This window comes from Rhinoderma darwinii, chromosome 5 (assembly GCF_050947455.1).
Source record: "Rhinoderma darwinii isolate aRhiDar2 chromosome 5, aRhiDar2.hap1, whole genome shotgun sequence".
NCBI lineage: Eukaryota > Metazoa > Chordata > Amphibia > Anura > Rhinodermatidae > Rhinoderma > Rhinoderma darwinii.
In genome coordinates this window covers 37,582,884-37,599,100 of record NC_134691.1, presented here as the reverse complement: position 1 = coordinate 37,599,100, position 16,217 = coordinate 37,582,884, and the positions used below count along the sequence as shown (strand labels likewise).

Here is a 16,217-nt window from a genome sequence, read left to right as displayed (position 1 = left end):
TTAGCTGGTGGTCATAACAATGGGACTCGACTGTGGATCCTGCTCATACAATTGAGTAGATTATTCTCTCCCCTCACAGTGCCAACTTTTTTTTTTTTCTTTTTTAGGGAACAGTCAGCGGTGTTCTCCTGGTGACGCCAAATAATATAATGTTTGACCCTCACAAGACCGATCCGCTGGTTCAAGAGAATGGCTGCGAAGAGTATGGCATCATGTGCCCAATGGAGGAGGTGACCTCAGCGGCTATGTACAAAGAAATAGTTAATAGTAAATTGAAGGATTCTATTCCTGTGTAAGAAACGTTACATATTGGACATATTTAATGTGTGAATTTTGATTATATTTCATCCATCCTCTTGCCTTGGAGTTTGATTTAAAAAAAAAAAAAAAAAGTCCAGTCTATAGACGTTGGATTTAGCATCCGTGTATATTTACATCTGTGTACAATGTGTATTAGACTGTTTATATTATTGTATTTTTAGCATCGCGAGGGAGAATTTTACTCATCCTATTTTTTTTTGTTTTGTGTATCGAAGGGGTTTTCTGAATTTTTTTCAACAAAAAGTGGCCAAGGAAGAAGGAATGCAATAAAAACAAAAAACATTACTCGCCTCTCAGATCTCCCCCCCCCCCCCAGCGATTTAGGACCATCGCAACTGTCCTCCTTGCCACTGTTTACTGACATAGCTGCAGTGATTAAATGCCCGCTTACCCATGTGATCGCTGCAGCCAATCACTGCCCACCGGTCCTGTGCTGTATACCTACTGAGACCAGTGATTGGCTGCAGTGATCACTTGGGTATATGGTCATCGCTCGGAACAGCGAAGCTGGAACTCCATAGATCAGCTTCGGGTAGTGGATGCTCCGCCTTTAGCGATGGTATATCCATCATTTGCTTATCAGTGGGGGTCTGTCTCCTGATTGGGGGGGGGTTAGTATTATTTTTTACTAGATAGGGATCCGTCAAGGCTCCAGCGGTTCAACGCCTACAATCAGTAAGTGGTGGCATATTTCAGCAACATGCAGGCTATGTTTTTCTTCTTGACAAAACAAAGGCTAGCGGTCTCTACATGTGTCTGTAAATGGAACAATGTAGACGAATGTTAGCACGCACAGACACGAAGGCATTAGTAATAGTGAGTTCTTAATATACGCCGATTATAAAAAAAATTCTGCATGCAGGCCGCCCTATAAAGGGTTAGATTTGCTGCTACAAAGGAAACGTCTGTTCTGCTGATCAATTTATTTGGCCACGGATCTGAATTTCCCTGATTTCAAAGCGAGGTATGCTAATAATAGGTATGCATTGGGCAATTGCTTTGTTTGTGATCCCCTAATATATAGGTGGAGGTTCCCCTAAGGTTTAATTAAGTAGCGATATCCTATAATTATGCTCATACTGTTACAAATCGGAACGTTCTGGTTCTTGTTACAGTTCAGGGGTATTTATATATGGATAACCAACTCAGCTCTTCATCTTTAGAGATAAGTGATCTCTCTGGACAGACTGATGTCCTCTGCATTGGCTAAATTAAAATATCTTTTACTTTTTGTATTTTGAGAGAAGAAAACCGATAATGATGCAAGGAACGCGAGTATGACGCAGGACGCTCCTGAATAATAGATTACTTGCCTGTTCTGTGACCCAGGCGGGAATGTTTGAGAGCTGTCGGCTGCTAATAATCTCTTGTCTATGGCCAGTATTGGCTTCCTCTTAGTACACAAGAGAATGCAGTTCCACGTCCGGCCTCTATAGTTTATACTTCTGTTGTATATCCAGTATGTCACAATTAGGGGGTGTGATTTTGGTAAGAGCAGTGAAAATATGGACTTCTGCACCAAGATGTTGTGATGGTTGATTTGTTGGATTATTTTAAAAAGGGTGTGAATGCCCTCAGAATAAATCCCCGGTACCCATGCCAGTAATCTAATTCAGACACTGGAATTGGCAAGTGGTCACTACCTACTTACAGGGTTGAACTAGATGAACTTGTGTCTTCATCTTCTTCTTCTTCTTTTTAAAAAAAAAAAAAAAAAAAAAAGGGACCTGAAATGTCTGTTAGAAAATACTTAAATTCCCTATAAAATAACAAATCTAGGGTATCTTTCCTTAGAAGTCTGACTATAAATTCCACTGTTATTCCTCCTGGAAATGTATGACTGAATGGACAACTGGAAATTACCATTGTCAAAACAATCATTGCTGATTGGACAGTGTCACTGTGTAGGGAGACTCCCCTTTGACCAGGGGAATGGTGTCCTTTTATTCATACATTTCCAAGAGGAATAACAGAGTAATGGCACAAGAGACTTCTAAGAAAAGATGCTCCAGAGTTGCTATTTCACGGGTTGCACAATTCTTTACTAAATCACACACGTCCGTAGCGGTTATGGCTCCTTTAAGCTTTACTATGTTTGGGCAGGTTGAACACTTGCGTTTGGTCTTTCCGTTGTTCTGCTTTGTCAGAGGAGCAGAACAACAAAAATACCAAACGTGCCGGCTACGTTGTACGACTGACACCACCGGCGCCTGACGAAACCCATTGACTTTAATGGGTTCCATCGGGTGTGTGTGTGGTTTTACCGGAAACAATAGTACAGCATGCTGCGCTATGGTCACCGCCATTTTTGGGCGGATCTGTGACAGAGGCCCCTAATGGAGCTTCCAACGCAGATGTGAACAGGGCCTTATTTTTTGCTTATTTTGTCTCATATTATTACTTTTAAGAGGCTCTATATTTTATTTTCCAGAGACCTAGAGCAGTTGTCATGTATGCGAGATTTCTGCCAATTTAAGAAGATTTCACAAGGTAATACAAATGAATTAGATACCAAAATGTGGGATACAGGAAATGACAGTGCCAGCACAGCCCCTCGCAGCACAGAGGAATCCCTTTCTGAGGATGTGTTCACAGAATCCGAGCTTTCTCCAATACGTGAGGAACTACACTCCTCCGATGAGCTGCAGCAAGACAAATCTTCAGGAGCGTCCTCTGAATCCGTAAAGACAGTCAACCAAACCGTTGACGAATGTTGCTCGACCAATATTTCGGACTATACAGATGCTGCACCTGATTCAAAAGGCAGCGCTGATCCTTCTGCCAACGACAGTGGAATTGTTAGCAATGCCAACGATTTAGAAAAGAGTGATGCTTCTCTAAAGGTAGGGGAAGATTCGGATAAAAGTCACGCAGAATCTGCAGAAAGCAGTGATGAGCCAGATGATCAGGAAAGCCTGCATGTCCGATGCAAAGATGGCGAGCGGCCACTAGACAATGAGCAGAAAAACGGGGACCGATGTGTTGAGGGTCATGAAAATGTGACCGAGACTAATGACACAAGCCTGGGTGCTCCTGTAAAACAGGCATCCGGCGAATCTGAAACTGAAGTGGAGGAACTCCGAAAACTCTGGAAGAACCTAACTATGCAACAAGCCAAGCAGCAGAGGGAAGACTTGCAGCTCGCCACACACAAAGAGGTCCAGCCGACAGTGGGCAGCACAGAATCTGCAGCAGAAGGTAATGATTACTTTACTAATAGACAAACTGCATATACTCCGGGTCTTGTGCAGTTCTTGTCATAACACTAGAAATAAAAGATTAAAAATGTGTAAAAAAATAGTCATGAAAATGTGTGACTGGATTGAGCCGTGAAATTCATTTATCCACAGGGTAGGTGATAACTTAGCGCTGTGGGTTCGACCACTGGGACCCCCATAGATCATGAGAACGAGGGCCCGTGTCTTCTGTTTTGAATGGAGCGATTGATACGTGTGCACTACCGTTCCATTTACGCTCTATAGCACTGTTGGTGATAGTCGAGAACGGGACCCTTGTGATCGCTGCAGGTCCCAACAGCCGGACCCTCAGCGATACTATTTTATCACCTATCTTTTCCATAGGCAATAAATTATTTTCGTTTAAATGTTTTTGTTTCGACCCATTTAAATGTAGACATCGATGTACACCAAACTAAAAAAGTTATTACCGCTGGAATACAGAAGCGGTTTCAGTTTTAGTAGTCTTCCGAAGACCTCATTAGAAGCAACTGATCGCTGCAGGTCCAGCTTCTCCAAGGGCGTATTCACACAGGTAGGTAGTCTGCCGCACGGTCAAATATTGGACATGTTTTACCGCTAGTTGCCTCCGATTCTTCATCTGTCCAAACCGTGCGGTAAACAAAATGCTGTAAAACGTGCTGTATTTGTCTCGGCAGCGCACTACTCACCCATGTGAATACACCATGATCCCCACGATTAGCTGTTCTCGACAGGGGCAGCTGCATCGAGTTGTGCATTTCACCTGCAGAGGCTACACATTTCTTCTGAATGGAGGTTCCCCTTCTATCCCGTCCATATGCCCCAATTAGGCCAACCCAAAATTATTTGTGTCCCTGTGCTCATGGGTAGATGTGAGTGGGGAGAGCATGGGTTGTTTCGCAAGCCCATTACCTTAGCTGTCCTGACGAGAGTGCAATCATATGCTAAATACGGGGGACCGCAATGGAGAGTGGGATCTAAGGCTGCCCATGTGAGACCCCACCAATTGCTGAAACAAGGGTGCAGAAGTGCTCAGCTGCACGCTGTGCCCTTTCGGCTGTGTTCGACCCTCCTTAGAAACACAATTAGAGCCGTGTACAGTATGGTCGCCTACTTTCTATGAGCCAAAAACACTTCTAACCACTTTATTTGTGAGACCTGGCGAGTTATTATGTGATCTCCCTGGTGAGTAAAAGGATGTGATTATTGAATGTGCTGTTAGGAGACAGAGCAGCTTCAAAAATCGGAAGCAGAATGCCTCCAAACATTTGCCCATTAAAAAAACGGCCACGAAAAATAAGTGCATGTCACTTAGGACATTTTTGAAGCCGTTTTTTATTCTCTATGGAAAACTGCTCCAAAAACGGCCGTAAAAAACGCAGCGAGAATCGCGAGTGGCTTAAAAAACGTCTCAAAATCAGGAGCGGTTTTCCCTTCAAAAGATCTCCGTATTTTCAAACGTTTTTGAGTTTGTGTGTGCACATGCCCTAAGAGTGTATAGTCCTTCCCCAGCAGATCAGACTCCTCATCCGCTTTATAATAAAGGTCAGTATGTGATCCAGGCATGCTGGAAGTTGTAGTTATGTAAAAGCTGGTGAGCCAGACGTTGGGGAATAATGCTGTATACAGTCTGTTGGTTTCACACATGATTTGCTTAGATACACCGGCTTAGCAGCACAGCACCACGTGTGATAGACTTATGTGCACACTAGCTTAGTAGCACACTGTCCATTATGATCAGATTAGATACACTGGCTCATTACAGCATCGCACATTGTAGGCTGAGATATACTGGCTAAATAGTACTGTCTGAGATTCGATAAACCGGCTCAGTAGCACAATATCACATATGATAGGTCAGAGCCCCAGTCACATGACATTTTTGCTAAATGTTTAGCGTATTCACAGGAAAAGAGAGATATAGATATATATATATATATACACACACGTACGTTAAACTGAGGCTGTGACTGGTGCCGAACAGCGGCATCCGTCAAATGTATACATCGTGAGCTTTTCAAGACTTCTACGTTAAACGGATTCCATAACCGCTCATGGGTGACAGACACCACTGTATGGCTTCCATCACCCATATACATCATGAAAAGCTCATGACCTATACGTTTAACGGATGCCGTATAGTTGCATACATCTCCCATAAACACCATGTTTAAAAAAGTATGCTGCGCTGTATACTTTTGTGTATAGAATAGTGTTGTTGTTTTTTGCGATTATACTAGCCAGACAGACTCCAAACGGACACTCCCTTTTGGCCTCTGTCGGGCTAATAGTGCCCTATAGACATGTTTAATGTGTACGCGGGGAGTTTTCCTGATACATATACATGCGAAACATACGCAAGGCCTAAGATATAGCGAATAAGTAGCGCTATCTGAATTGTTGTTAGTACGTGACACTGCTGATAAGATTCTGTGACTGTAAAGCATACAAGCCTGAGGATATCCAGGGCGGGTTTTAATTGCACCTCATAAACGGTTTACACGATGACGTCTCGTAACATAATGACTGTTTACAGTTCTGCTTCCAAATGTTGTTTCTTGCATATTTGGCCATATTTACTCCCTCCCTACTGTAATATACAGTAACTTGGTATGCTCGATGCTAATCCGTCCTCTTTAAACACCATGGCTAATGTATCAGCGCTGCCATTCCGCTAGAGCACCATCATGTCCGTATTGGCTGGAGCATAGGAAGGTGCGTCAACACTTTGCCGTCTTTACCCAGTGACTAAATGTCAGATGGCTCAGAATTTTCTGGTAATGGGCACCTACATTCTGGATGATCAGTATTTTATCATATGTAGAGTGTATTTATAAGGCTCTGTTCACACTGGCATTTTTTTTTTTTTTTGTGGCAAGAATAACAGTTTATACAGTTTTTGGCTTTTTTTTTTTTTTTTTTTTTTTTTATATCTGGTCTAGGCTATGTTCATACTTTGCGTTGTGGCTTCCCATGATGCAGCGCCGGATTCGTCGTACTATGGGTACCACGGCGCCTGATGGACCCCATTGACTTATGTCCATTGTTTTAATGGGAAGTACATTCCTGCATACGGCGCTATTCTTCCAGTCAAATCTGACCGCATTTGCCCTGGAGACCCCGATGCAAATGTGAACAGAGCCTTAAAAGTAGCAGTTCATTTTTGTGTTTGCCTTTACCATTGTTACAACATACGTGGACGTGACTGAACATGTCCGTCGTGTCTCTCTTGGGAAGTCGTTGATTATGATGCAGGTAGAATTTTGAAGTTTCCAAAGCACAGGCCAGGATATATAGATGTCGATGCCCGGCGTGCCTCGATGGTTCTTCCAGTGGAGTTGGCTTAAGGGCAGGGCCATATTTATGTCAAGGCACCAGTGGGGGGTGATCAATGGCGGCAACATTTAGGCGGTGGCACTTTACTGCTTTTTTTTGTTTAGTGCGATGAGGGAGCGAGGGGACTTAATAGCTTGCAGGGTTTTATACTCTGTCCCTTTTTAGTGATCATTCGGGTCCATTCTATGTAGGTTGAATAATGGCAGTTGTGTAATATACAAGAATTATGATCTTATTGTATTGGGATTTGCATCACTTTCTCTCCTAATTTGCCCAGATGTTGTTTATTCTTTGTCGAGACACCAGGCTTTTCTTATTTCACGTAGTTTTGTTAGTGAACACCTCCTTTGAGGCTGGGTGGTGTTAACTCACATCTTCCAGAACAGTCAAACTGACTCCAGGTAGAATTGTAGGGTTTAGTCCAGGTTCTGCGTAGCATTGCAAGTAATGACAATCTCCTCTCTACTGTGCTGTCGAGCATAGCTCATTGTGTCATGAGTTTACAGGGTGACCGACCAGTGGAGCGTTCCCACAGCGTCCATACAATGCAGTCTGAAAGGGTTAAATGACACTCCGCAGAATTTATACATTACCTTCATTAAATATCTGCAGGGCGCGCCGTCCTGGTCTCCCAGAAAGCGCGTTCCACCCATGGATCTCATTTGCAAAAGTAAACAACAATTTTGTTAAACATTAAGGTTTTGCATGTCTTTAGATCCATGTTCCAGCCAGCGAATATCAATGCGCACACCACGTTCCATGTCTGTAGTCTGCCATACATCCAAATGTCGGCTTACAAATAGTGGCATCCTGTTGAGTAAGGCCAGAATTAGGTAAGCAGCGCAATGAAACTCTCATTTATATAGAAAAACTGCAAACGCGTGGTTTTTAAAGGTTCAGGCTGAAATTCGACTCCTCTCGTGTCATCATAACCACAGGGGTCCGGAGGCTGAGATATGAGGAGATACGAGAAGCACGTCCTCAGGCATTCGGCTTCGTTCACATATCCGTTAGGGCTCTATTCTCACGTTGTGTTGGAGCTTTCCGTCAGAAAAGAGCCCTGACTGACACATAGGTTTTCGTCGTCATTCAATGGTGACGGATCCGGTCCCAATGTTTTCCGTTTGTCTCCGTTGTGAAAGGGTTCCGTCGTTTTGATGGAATCAATAGCGTAGTCAACTACTGTATTCACTCCGCCAAAACGACGGAACCCTTTCACAACAGAGACAAACGGGAACCATTGGGACCGTATCCGTCACCATTGAAATCAATTTCCATTTGTATCAGTCAGAGCTCTATTCTGACGGAAACCTCAGACGGAACGTCAGAAGAGAGCCCTAACGGATATGTGAACGCAGCCTTATTCACATGAGCGTGTTTCTCGTCCGTGTTCCATCTGTTTAAACCACTGACAGCACACTGACCAGTGCAATTCAATGGGACTATTCACACCGAGCGTAAGTCCGTTGCGTGACACTCACAGCTTGTTCTATTCTGGTCCACTTTTGCGGATCAGACTCGCGCATTGAACTCTATGGGTGCGTCAAAAGACACGGAGAGCACACGGATGACATCCGTGTGCTGTCTGCATTTCATTAGCAACTGATGCATGAAAACAGAGGGAAAAAAGTAAAACCAGGAAATGCTCGCAGAGGGAATAACACGGACGAGAGAAACGGATGTCACACGGAAACCACACTGACGCAACACACATAGATGCAAATCAGGCACGGTCGTGTGAATAAGGCATTAGAGGTTGTATAGAAAACGCTTACTAATACTTGTGTATTGCAAACAATATAAAGCTGAGTTTATAATATATGTTTTTAACAGGTGTATATTCCGCTATTGCCAAAGAAAAGCGACGGCACAGATCTCACAAGTATTTGTGTCTAAGAGTTGGAAAGCCAATGAGAAAAACCTTTGTGTCTCAAGCCAGCGCTTCAATGCAGCAGTACGCACAGAGAGACAAGCTCGAATACTGGTTTGCTGTCCCTCATGAAAGGTATCTAGCCTCGTGTATGTCCGCATTATTTTATATGGGCTATTTAAGGTGGTAATGATAACAAGTATTGAGTCGTTTTATGTCATGATGCAGGTCTTTAACATATTATTTTTAATATGATCGCTCGTCCCCATACATTTCTATCATGTCGGCAGCGCGGCTCCATGTTTACACAGCGAGATGTGCTGCCGACAACTCTAATTCTTTGGCGTTTAAAATGATGCGTTCATCGGCTGATCGCTGCCCTGATTACACTGTCCATTATCGTGAACGAGCGTCCTGTGAACATTCGTTTGTCTGATAATTGGCCGGTGTAAAAGCGCCTTAAGAAGACATTGAAATACTATATTTATTATCACACGAGTTTACTAGAGGTTGTCTGCTTCTGACATTCCCCTCTTATTAGAAGGGCTTCCCAAAAAATATTCTGATGTTACAATGTTCAGAATCCTTTCGAAAACCATCATCTATTTGCAGTTTTATGTCCCCCGAGATTCTACAAAACTATTTTCTGGGCCTGATCGAAACGCCTCCGTGACAGGCACCAGCCAACGACAGGCATTGTTAAATGAGAGAATTTACAAACCTGTACGGCTCTGGGGCATACAGTTGTGGTATATGCCATCCAATGGTGTGCCACATGTGTGGATCTGTCTGCCCATTGACTACTATTATATATATATATATATATATATATATATATATATATATATATATATATATATATATAAAATCCCATTTAGGGATGCTACAGTATGTGGTTTTTTTTCTTGGTATACAGTAATATACGTCAGGCATATGACCCAAAGATCAGGTGAAAAGTAAGAGTCTCTGTTTTAGCAGCATTTGCATAGCACGTCTTCTACGGCAGCATTCTCCAGCCAGCTGCAAACCGATATCCCAGACAGACAGATGCTTGGGGTTGTAGTTTTGTAATGGTGAAGTTTTCGGGTATGTTCACACGGCTTATTTTCGGGCCGTACACAGCCGAAAAATCAGAAGCAGAACGCCTCCAAAACGTCTGCCCATTGATTTCAATGGGAAAAACTGCGTTCTTTTCCAACAGGCTGCTTTTTTACGCAGCCGTAAAAAAACGGCTGAGAAAAAGAAGTGCATGTCAGTTCTTGAGCCGTTTTTCATTGACTCTATAGAAAAACCGCTCCAAAAACGTCCGTAAAAAACGCCAGTTTGCTTAATAAAACGGCTGAAAATCAGGAGCTGTTTTAACTTGAAAACCGCTCTGTATTTTCAGACCTTTTTTTATTAAGCGTGTGAATTTACCCTTAGAATTACATCACGATCACACCAAAAAATTGCAGAAAAAGTTCTGACTAGAGGAATTGTTGAAATGTTGCAAGAACTGTGTATATAGATAGATAGAAAAATTGTAAAGTACACATTTTTACATGTGTGGGTCGGTTTGTCTATTTATTATTTATTATTATTATTATTAATAAAGTGTGTGTGTGTGTATATATATAAATTTGTGTGTTTTGTTTTGTTTTTTTTAAAACCTTTTGGCTTTCTTGTATTTTAGAGGATGTGTAAGTAAGGCCTAATTCACGCCGTTTTCTGCCAGCAGAAAAACAATCTGCCTCGATATTCGTTCAGGAATTTTAAGGCAGATTGTGAATTGCCCTCGTTGTTTTCACGCGTTTTTTGCAACTTTTTCTGCCTGCGGCCGTTAAATCGAATGCAACAAAAGCCTCAAAATTTCTGTCTCCCATTGAATTCAATGGGAGGTCAGAGGCCAAATCTGCTATAAGGGCTTATTCACATGAACGCGGGGGAACTCTGACATAAAAAACTGCAGTTTTTCATGTCCGAGCTTCACCCGCGCGGGTCCCGCTTTCACGGATCCCCATAGACTTGAGTGTATGGAGGGATCCGTGAAAATAGACATGTTCTATTTTTCAACGGACCCTTCACACGGGTCGTTGAAACAACAGCCATGTGAGCGGCGCCATTGAAATACATGCGTCCGTGTGACGGCTGTTTTAACGGCCGTCTTGCGGACTTATTCAATGTTTGTGTAAATAAGCCCTAACAGAGCATTCTGCTTTTTTGCGAACTACGAAAAGCCGCCAGAGAGAGAAAAAAAACGCTTCTACCTCCCATTGAAATCAATGGGGGTGATTTTCTGACATTTTTTGGTGCTGATTCCAGAGTGGTTTTGCGCTTCAAAATCAGTGCCAGAAAATTCTGTATTTAGCTGAATGATAGGCCTGCACTTTAGGGGCAGTTCAGACAAACAGAAGAAATCCACATAAAAAGTTGAGTATATTAAATCTTGTACTGATCCGATCCACAGCTGCATTAACAATTATGCAGGCTTCAGAGCTGGAATCTCCCAGCATCCCTTGCTGACTCCATGTCCGCTCACTCCTGTGATTTTTACATTTTGGCAAATGTTGTCTTTACAGCTACACCGAGCGCTGGACAGTAATCTGATGTAAGAAAAACAAACTGTCCCCCTGCATTATAGGAACTCTGCTAAATTCTTCGTGGCATGTCTGTGTGCATGCTTGCCGACTGTTCACACTACTGACTGCCAGATTTGTGAATGCAGCCTCGGAGTATAATACAGGCTGTAACTTGTTATTGGGGAAAACTATTTCTGCAGTAAACCAGATCTGTTTGTTATAGGAAATCTCTCTTGACGTGAATAATCCCAAGTGTCACCTCTAAATGACAGATTAGCAGATGAGATTTTTTGTTGTTGTTGCAAACAAAAGTGCATGTCTTTATGCTAGAAGGACAAGACAGGCGTTCATTGCCGAGTCATTGCATCCATTAGGCCTAGTTCGCGCAGAGTTGTTGTTTTTTTCAGCCAGAAGAAATGTGCCTCAAATTTCCTTCAGATTTTTGAGGCAGATTGTTTTAAATGCTCCAAGAAAGGGCATGCCGCTTTTTTTTTTTTTTTTTTTTTTTTTTTTTGCAAGTGGTCAAAAGCCGTCCGCGAGACCATCCAAAATAAAATGTGAACTCAAAGTTTGCTACTATAATTTTTTTTATTTATTTTTCCCTGCACATTATATTGAATTACAGTGCTGGTTGTTGGATTTTCTGATGTATCACATGCCAGATTAAAAGAATTCCACCATATTAAACTGGAATGGTACATTGTTGCTTCAGGATGTGTGGAAGTTTAGTGTTGATGCCAGACAAACGTCATTGCCTTCTGGGTGAGCACTGCCGGTCTGTCTTGTACGTTAACCTTTCTATTGTAATTTTTCCTAACAGAACAGACCACCTTTACTCCTTTTTCATTCAGTGGAGCCCGTCCATCTATGCTGAAGAAATCGGAGAATCCTTGAGAGAACCAGGATTTGTGGTGGTGAAAAGGAACGAGGATCCAGAGAGCTCTGAAGGGTCCACCAATGACTCCACTACAAGATTATGGGAGGTAGGGAAGGTCCATATAGATCTTTACCCTTTACCTTAGTTCACCATATAAAACCACAATGGTCCTATATAAAATCCTAGCAGGGTTCTGTTTATCATAAGAAACCAATCCAATCGTAAAATCTCAAACTCCACCTTGATGGCATTTTGCCAATAGACGGTTTTTCTATTATGGAGCTGTATTTGCAGTATAGAAGTCGGTGAAGGCTGAAATGCTGGAATATGGATCTTTATCTCGACCTCCATTTAAGCAGCAAATACGGCTCCATAATAGAGAATCCATCCTTGGCGAATGCGATCATCTGTAGTCAAAGTGACTATTATCAAATGATCACTAATATCTTGTTAGTTGTTATGATTTCTGTATATGACCCCTTCGGGTATGTTCACACGGACTATTTTCAGGGAAATACGGGGGCTGAACGCACTCCAAACATCTGCCCATTGATTTCAATGGGGAAAACTGCTTTTCGTTCCCCGTAAAAAAGTAGTGCATGTCACTTCTTGAGCCATTTTTGGAGCAGTTTTTCATTGTCTCAATAGAAAAACCGCTCCAAAAACAACCGTAAAAAACGCTCCGTATTTTACAGCCATTTTTTGTTAAGCGTGTGAACATAGCCTTAGGCTGGATTCACACGGACGTGTTCGGTCTTCGTGTTTAAAGACCGTACAGATGTAGCCAAGTTTATCTTGACTCTAAAAACTTGCTGCAGCGTGATATCCCACCACAAAAGCCATGGAAAAAGTCAAGTTAAAGTTACTTGACACTGTGTGTATTTAATGCGTTAAAAGTTCAGATAAAAACGGCTACATCTGTATGTCGGTCACATTTCCCGGAACTGAACACCGTTCCTGAGCCAGACTCCTACCATCGTAGTCCTCCATGACGCTGTGAGTCCCTGCCTCCTCGCAGGACTACTGTCCCGTACTGAAAAGATGATTACGGTATGAGACTGTATTCCCACTGCGAGGTAGGGTCTCCTGGTATCCTATGTAACTATGGTGCTAGGATTCCGGCTCCCTGAACTGTGTTTAGTCCGGGAAATACGGCCGATCTGCAGTCCGTATGTCATGGACTGAACACGGCCGTATGAATCCTGCCTTATACTGTTTGTTTGTACCTGCTTTTTGTTTTAGCTTTTTTTTTTTTTTTAAGTTACGTTGTTTTGTAGATCACCTTCTAGTCATGTCCTCAACTCATAAGTCACATGTGTCTCATGTCCAAAACAAAATTCTAAATTTTTATTCCACTGGAAAATTATACATTAAATATTCACAATATAATAAGAATAATCAGCCTGTGTGTTTTATTAACTACGTTTACTGAAATCTATGGGCTGCACCTATTCTACTTTTTGCGTGTGGACAGTATCAGGTATGCAAAGCGCAGAGGTGTGTGTGAGATGATACTGATACTCTTGTACTTTGACTCTGCTGTATGTGTGAACCTTTGGTCGCCAATATACGTCAATTGCGTCACTTATTTAATCAACCTTCTGTTCACCTATGTGTGATCAATAATAATGTGGCGGTATTGTGTTTCCCAGCAGTAAAGGGTTGACTGGTGAAGAAACTTCATTTTATAGCAATTCTGAGCGATCAGAGAATGTTCAGGATCCTCATCTATTGGCTGGAGAGGGGCTACAAACAGTGTCTATTGCTTTGAAGGGCCCGCCACGAACATGCGTTGCACGAACAGCCCATTAAATTACAAAGAGAATTGTGTAATGCTTCACTTCACCTGCGGTGGCGCTATATAAGAATTCTATACTTTCTGCTAGAGTCTAGCTGGGGATCCCAGCTGCAGGATACCCTGTGATCAGCTCATCATCTTGGGACCTCCGTCAAAAGTGGAAAACCCATTTTTAAGGCCGAATTTTGAGATCTGTCTGTATGCAATATTTTGCATAGATGCTGGAGGCACACTGATGTTGTGATAACCCACTCGCACGGTGGCGGGCGGTGCAGGTCCCCATTCTTTGGCGTCGCTGTAGAAAAGGCATATGAGCGCTCCTTGGAGTGCTCATTAACTAACAGCTCCTGAACTTCGAGAAGTTTTCAGAATACACTTGGGATCGGAAAAAATTCCGACCCCAGCAGTTTAAACTTTCGATCGCCGTGGTCTATAACCGCGGCATGATCAAAGGGGACTCCCCTCTTCAATCTGGGAGACTGGGGCAACCCTGTGCAGTCAGCCCTGGGGTCCTAGAAAGTGCCCCAGGGCTGTCTGTTCAGTTTGCCTGCTGTTAGGGCAACACATAGTGTGCCCTAACAGCAGCCTGTGTCATAGTGACGAGGTATCAGGTGTTCGCCTACAGGAGTAGATATACGTACTGTAGTCGACTGCACTATTGTTTCAGCTAAAAAAGCGGAAACCTTACGGAGAGGTGACAAACGGAAACCATTGGCAACGGAAGCATTACCATTGAAATCAACGGTAATGCAAACAGAATCTATGGTGTGTCGACGATCATTGCATTGTGTAAACAGGGAGACGTGCTGTCGACATGATGGAAATGCCTGGGGACGAGTGGTCATAGTAAGGCCTTATTCACACGAAGGTGTAATACGTCCGTGTGAAGGCTCTGTTAAAAATAGAACATGTCCTATTTTATTTTTTTGGTGCTTCACGCCTCCCTTCGTAGACTCTAGACTAAGGGGGATGCGTGATAACGCGTACAGCACGGATGCACGCCGGACGTGGTAAACGGTAGTTTTTTACGTCCGAGGTTTCATACGCCCCTGTGAATGTAGCCTAAGAAGCGCTCGTCCCCATACATTGCTCCTTTTCACAAGGAGATAACGAGTGCCGATCAATGAGACAACTCACTTGATTAGTCGAATAAACAACCATGCTTGGACGATCACGCCATACATGCCTAGCTTTAGCCAACAACTGTCAAAAACCTCACCGATCCACGGTTTCTTGCAGACAGTAGTCGACCATCATTTGTTGCGAATGATCGTATCGTTTTACTCGTTTCAGACGGCTTCCATCATATGTGCATGCCCAACTTTAGCCATTAAGGGTGCGGTCACACAGTGCGGTGACGGTGCTTTTATGCTGCATCTTTAAACTGCACCTACCTAGTGAGTATGGCCTTTTTTGTGGTTTTGATATTTATGTCCCATTTTTTCTGTTTGTATCTTTAAACTGCAGCAAGTCATTTTTCAATAGAAGTCAATGGGGAATTTGTTATTATGGACAGACGGCTGCTATTATATTACAATGTGCTTTTTGTGCAGTTATCTGCATCTTCATAATGTCGGACTGCATGCGGTTAATGACCGCGTTCCCAAAATTGTTGCTGAACTGCTTGCGTTTTTGTTAAATGTCCATCAATAATTTCCTTTAAAACGCAACAGAACTGCAGCATTAGGGCTTATTTAGACGAACGTGATATACGTCCGTGCAACGTGCCGACCTTTATTAGTCTATGGGGCCGTTCAGACAGTCCATGATTTTCATGCAGCGTGTGTCCGCTGCGTAAAACTCACGACATGTCCTATATTTGTGCGTTGTTCGCGCATCACGCACCCATTGAAGTCAATGGGTGCGTGAAAATCACGCGCACCACACGGAAGCACTTCCATGTGACGCACGTGATTCGTGCTACAGCAGTGAAAAGGATGAATGAAAACAGAAAAGCGCCACGTGCTTTTCTGTTTAGAAACATACAGAGTGTCATAATGATGGCGGCTGCGCGAAAATCACGCAGCCACGCATCATATGGTGATGACACACGGAGCTGTTATGGACCTTTTGCATGCGCAAAACGCAGCGTTTTTTGCGCGCGCAAAAGGCACACGCTCGTGTAAATCCAGCCTTAGTGACAATAAACACATACAGTTGACCGCATACGGTTTTTCGAAGCAACAAAACCGCATCTACGACGCACCGTTTGGCCTTCTCGATTTCTACCTCCCCAGTA

General features: G+C 43.0%; 1 protein-coding gene across 4 annotated transcripts in view; it reads left to right on the top strand.

Moving 5' to 3' along the window:
- The window catches only part of OXR1 (oxidation resistance 1), a 531,616-nt gene that overhangs the window by 484,238 nt on the left and 31,161 nt on the right, over positions 1-16,217 (top strand). For all 4 annotated transcript variants that reach the window (XM_075825829.1, XM_075825830.1, XM_075825831.1 and 1 more), the window contains 4 exons: positions 108-292; positions 2,753-3,519; positions 8,709-8,880; positions 12,124-12,286. In XM_075825829.1, coding sequence (XP_075681944.1) covers positions 108-292; positions 2,753-3,519; positions 8,709-8,880; positions 12,124-12,286 — 1,287 coding nt within the window. The remainder of the gene's footprint in view (positions 1-107; positions 293-2,752; positions 3,520-8,708; positions 8,881-12,123; positions 12,287-16,217) is intronic.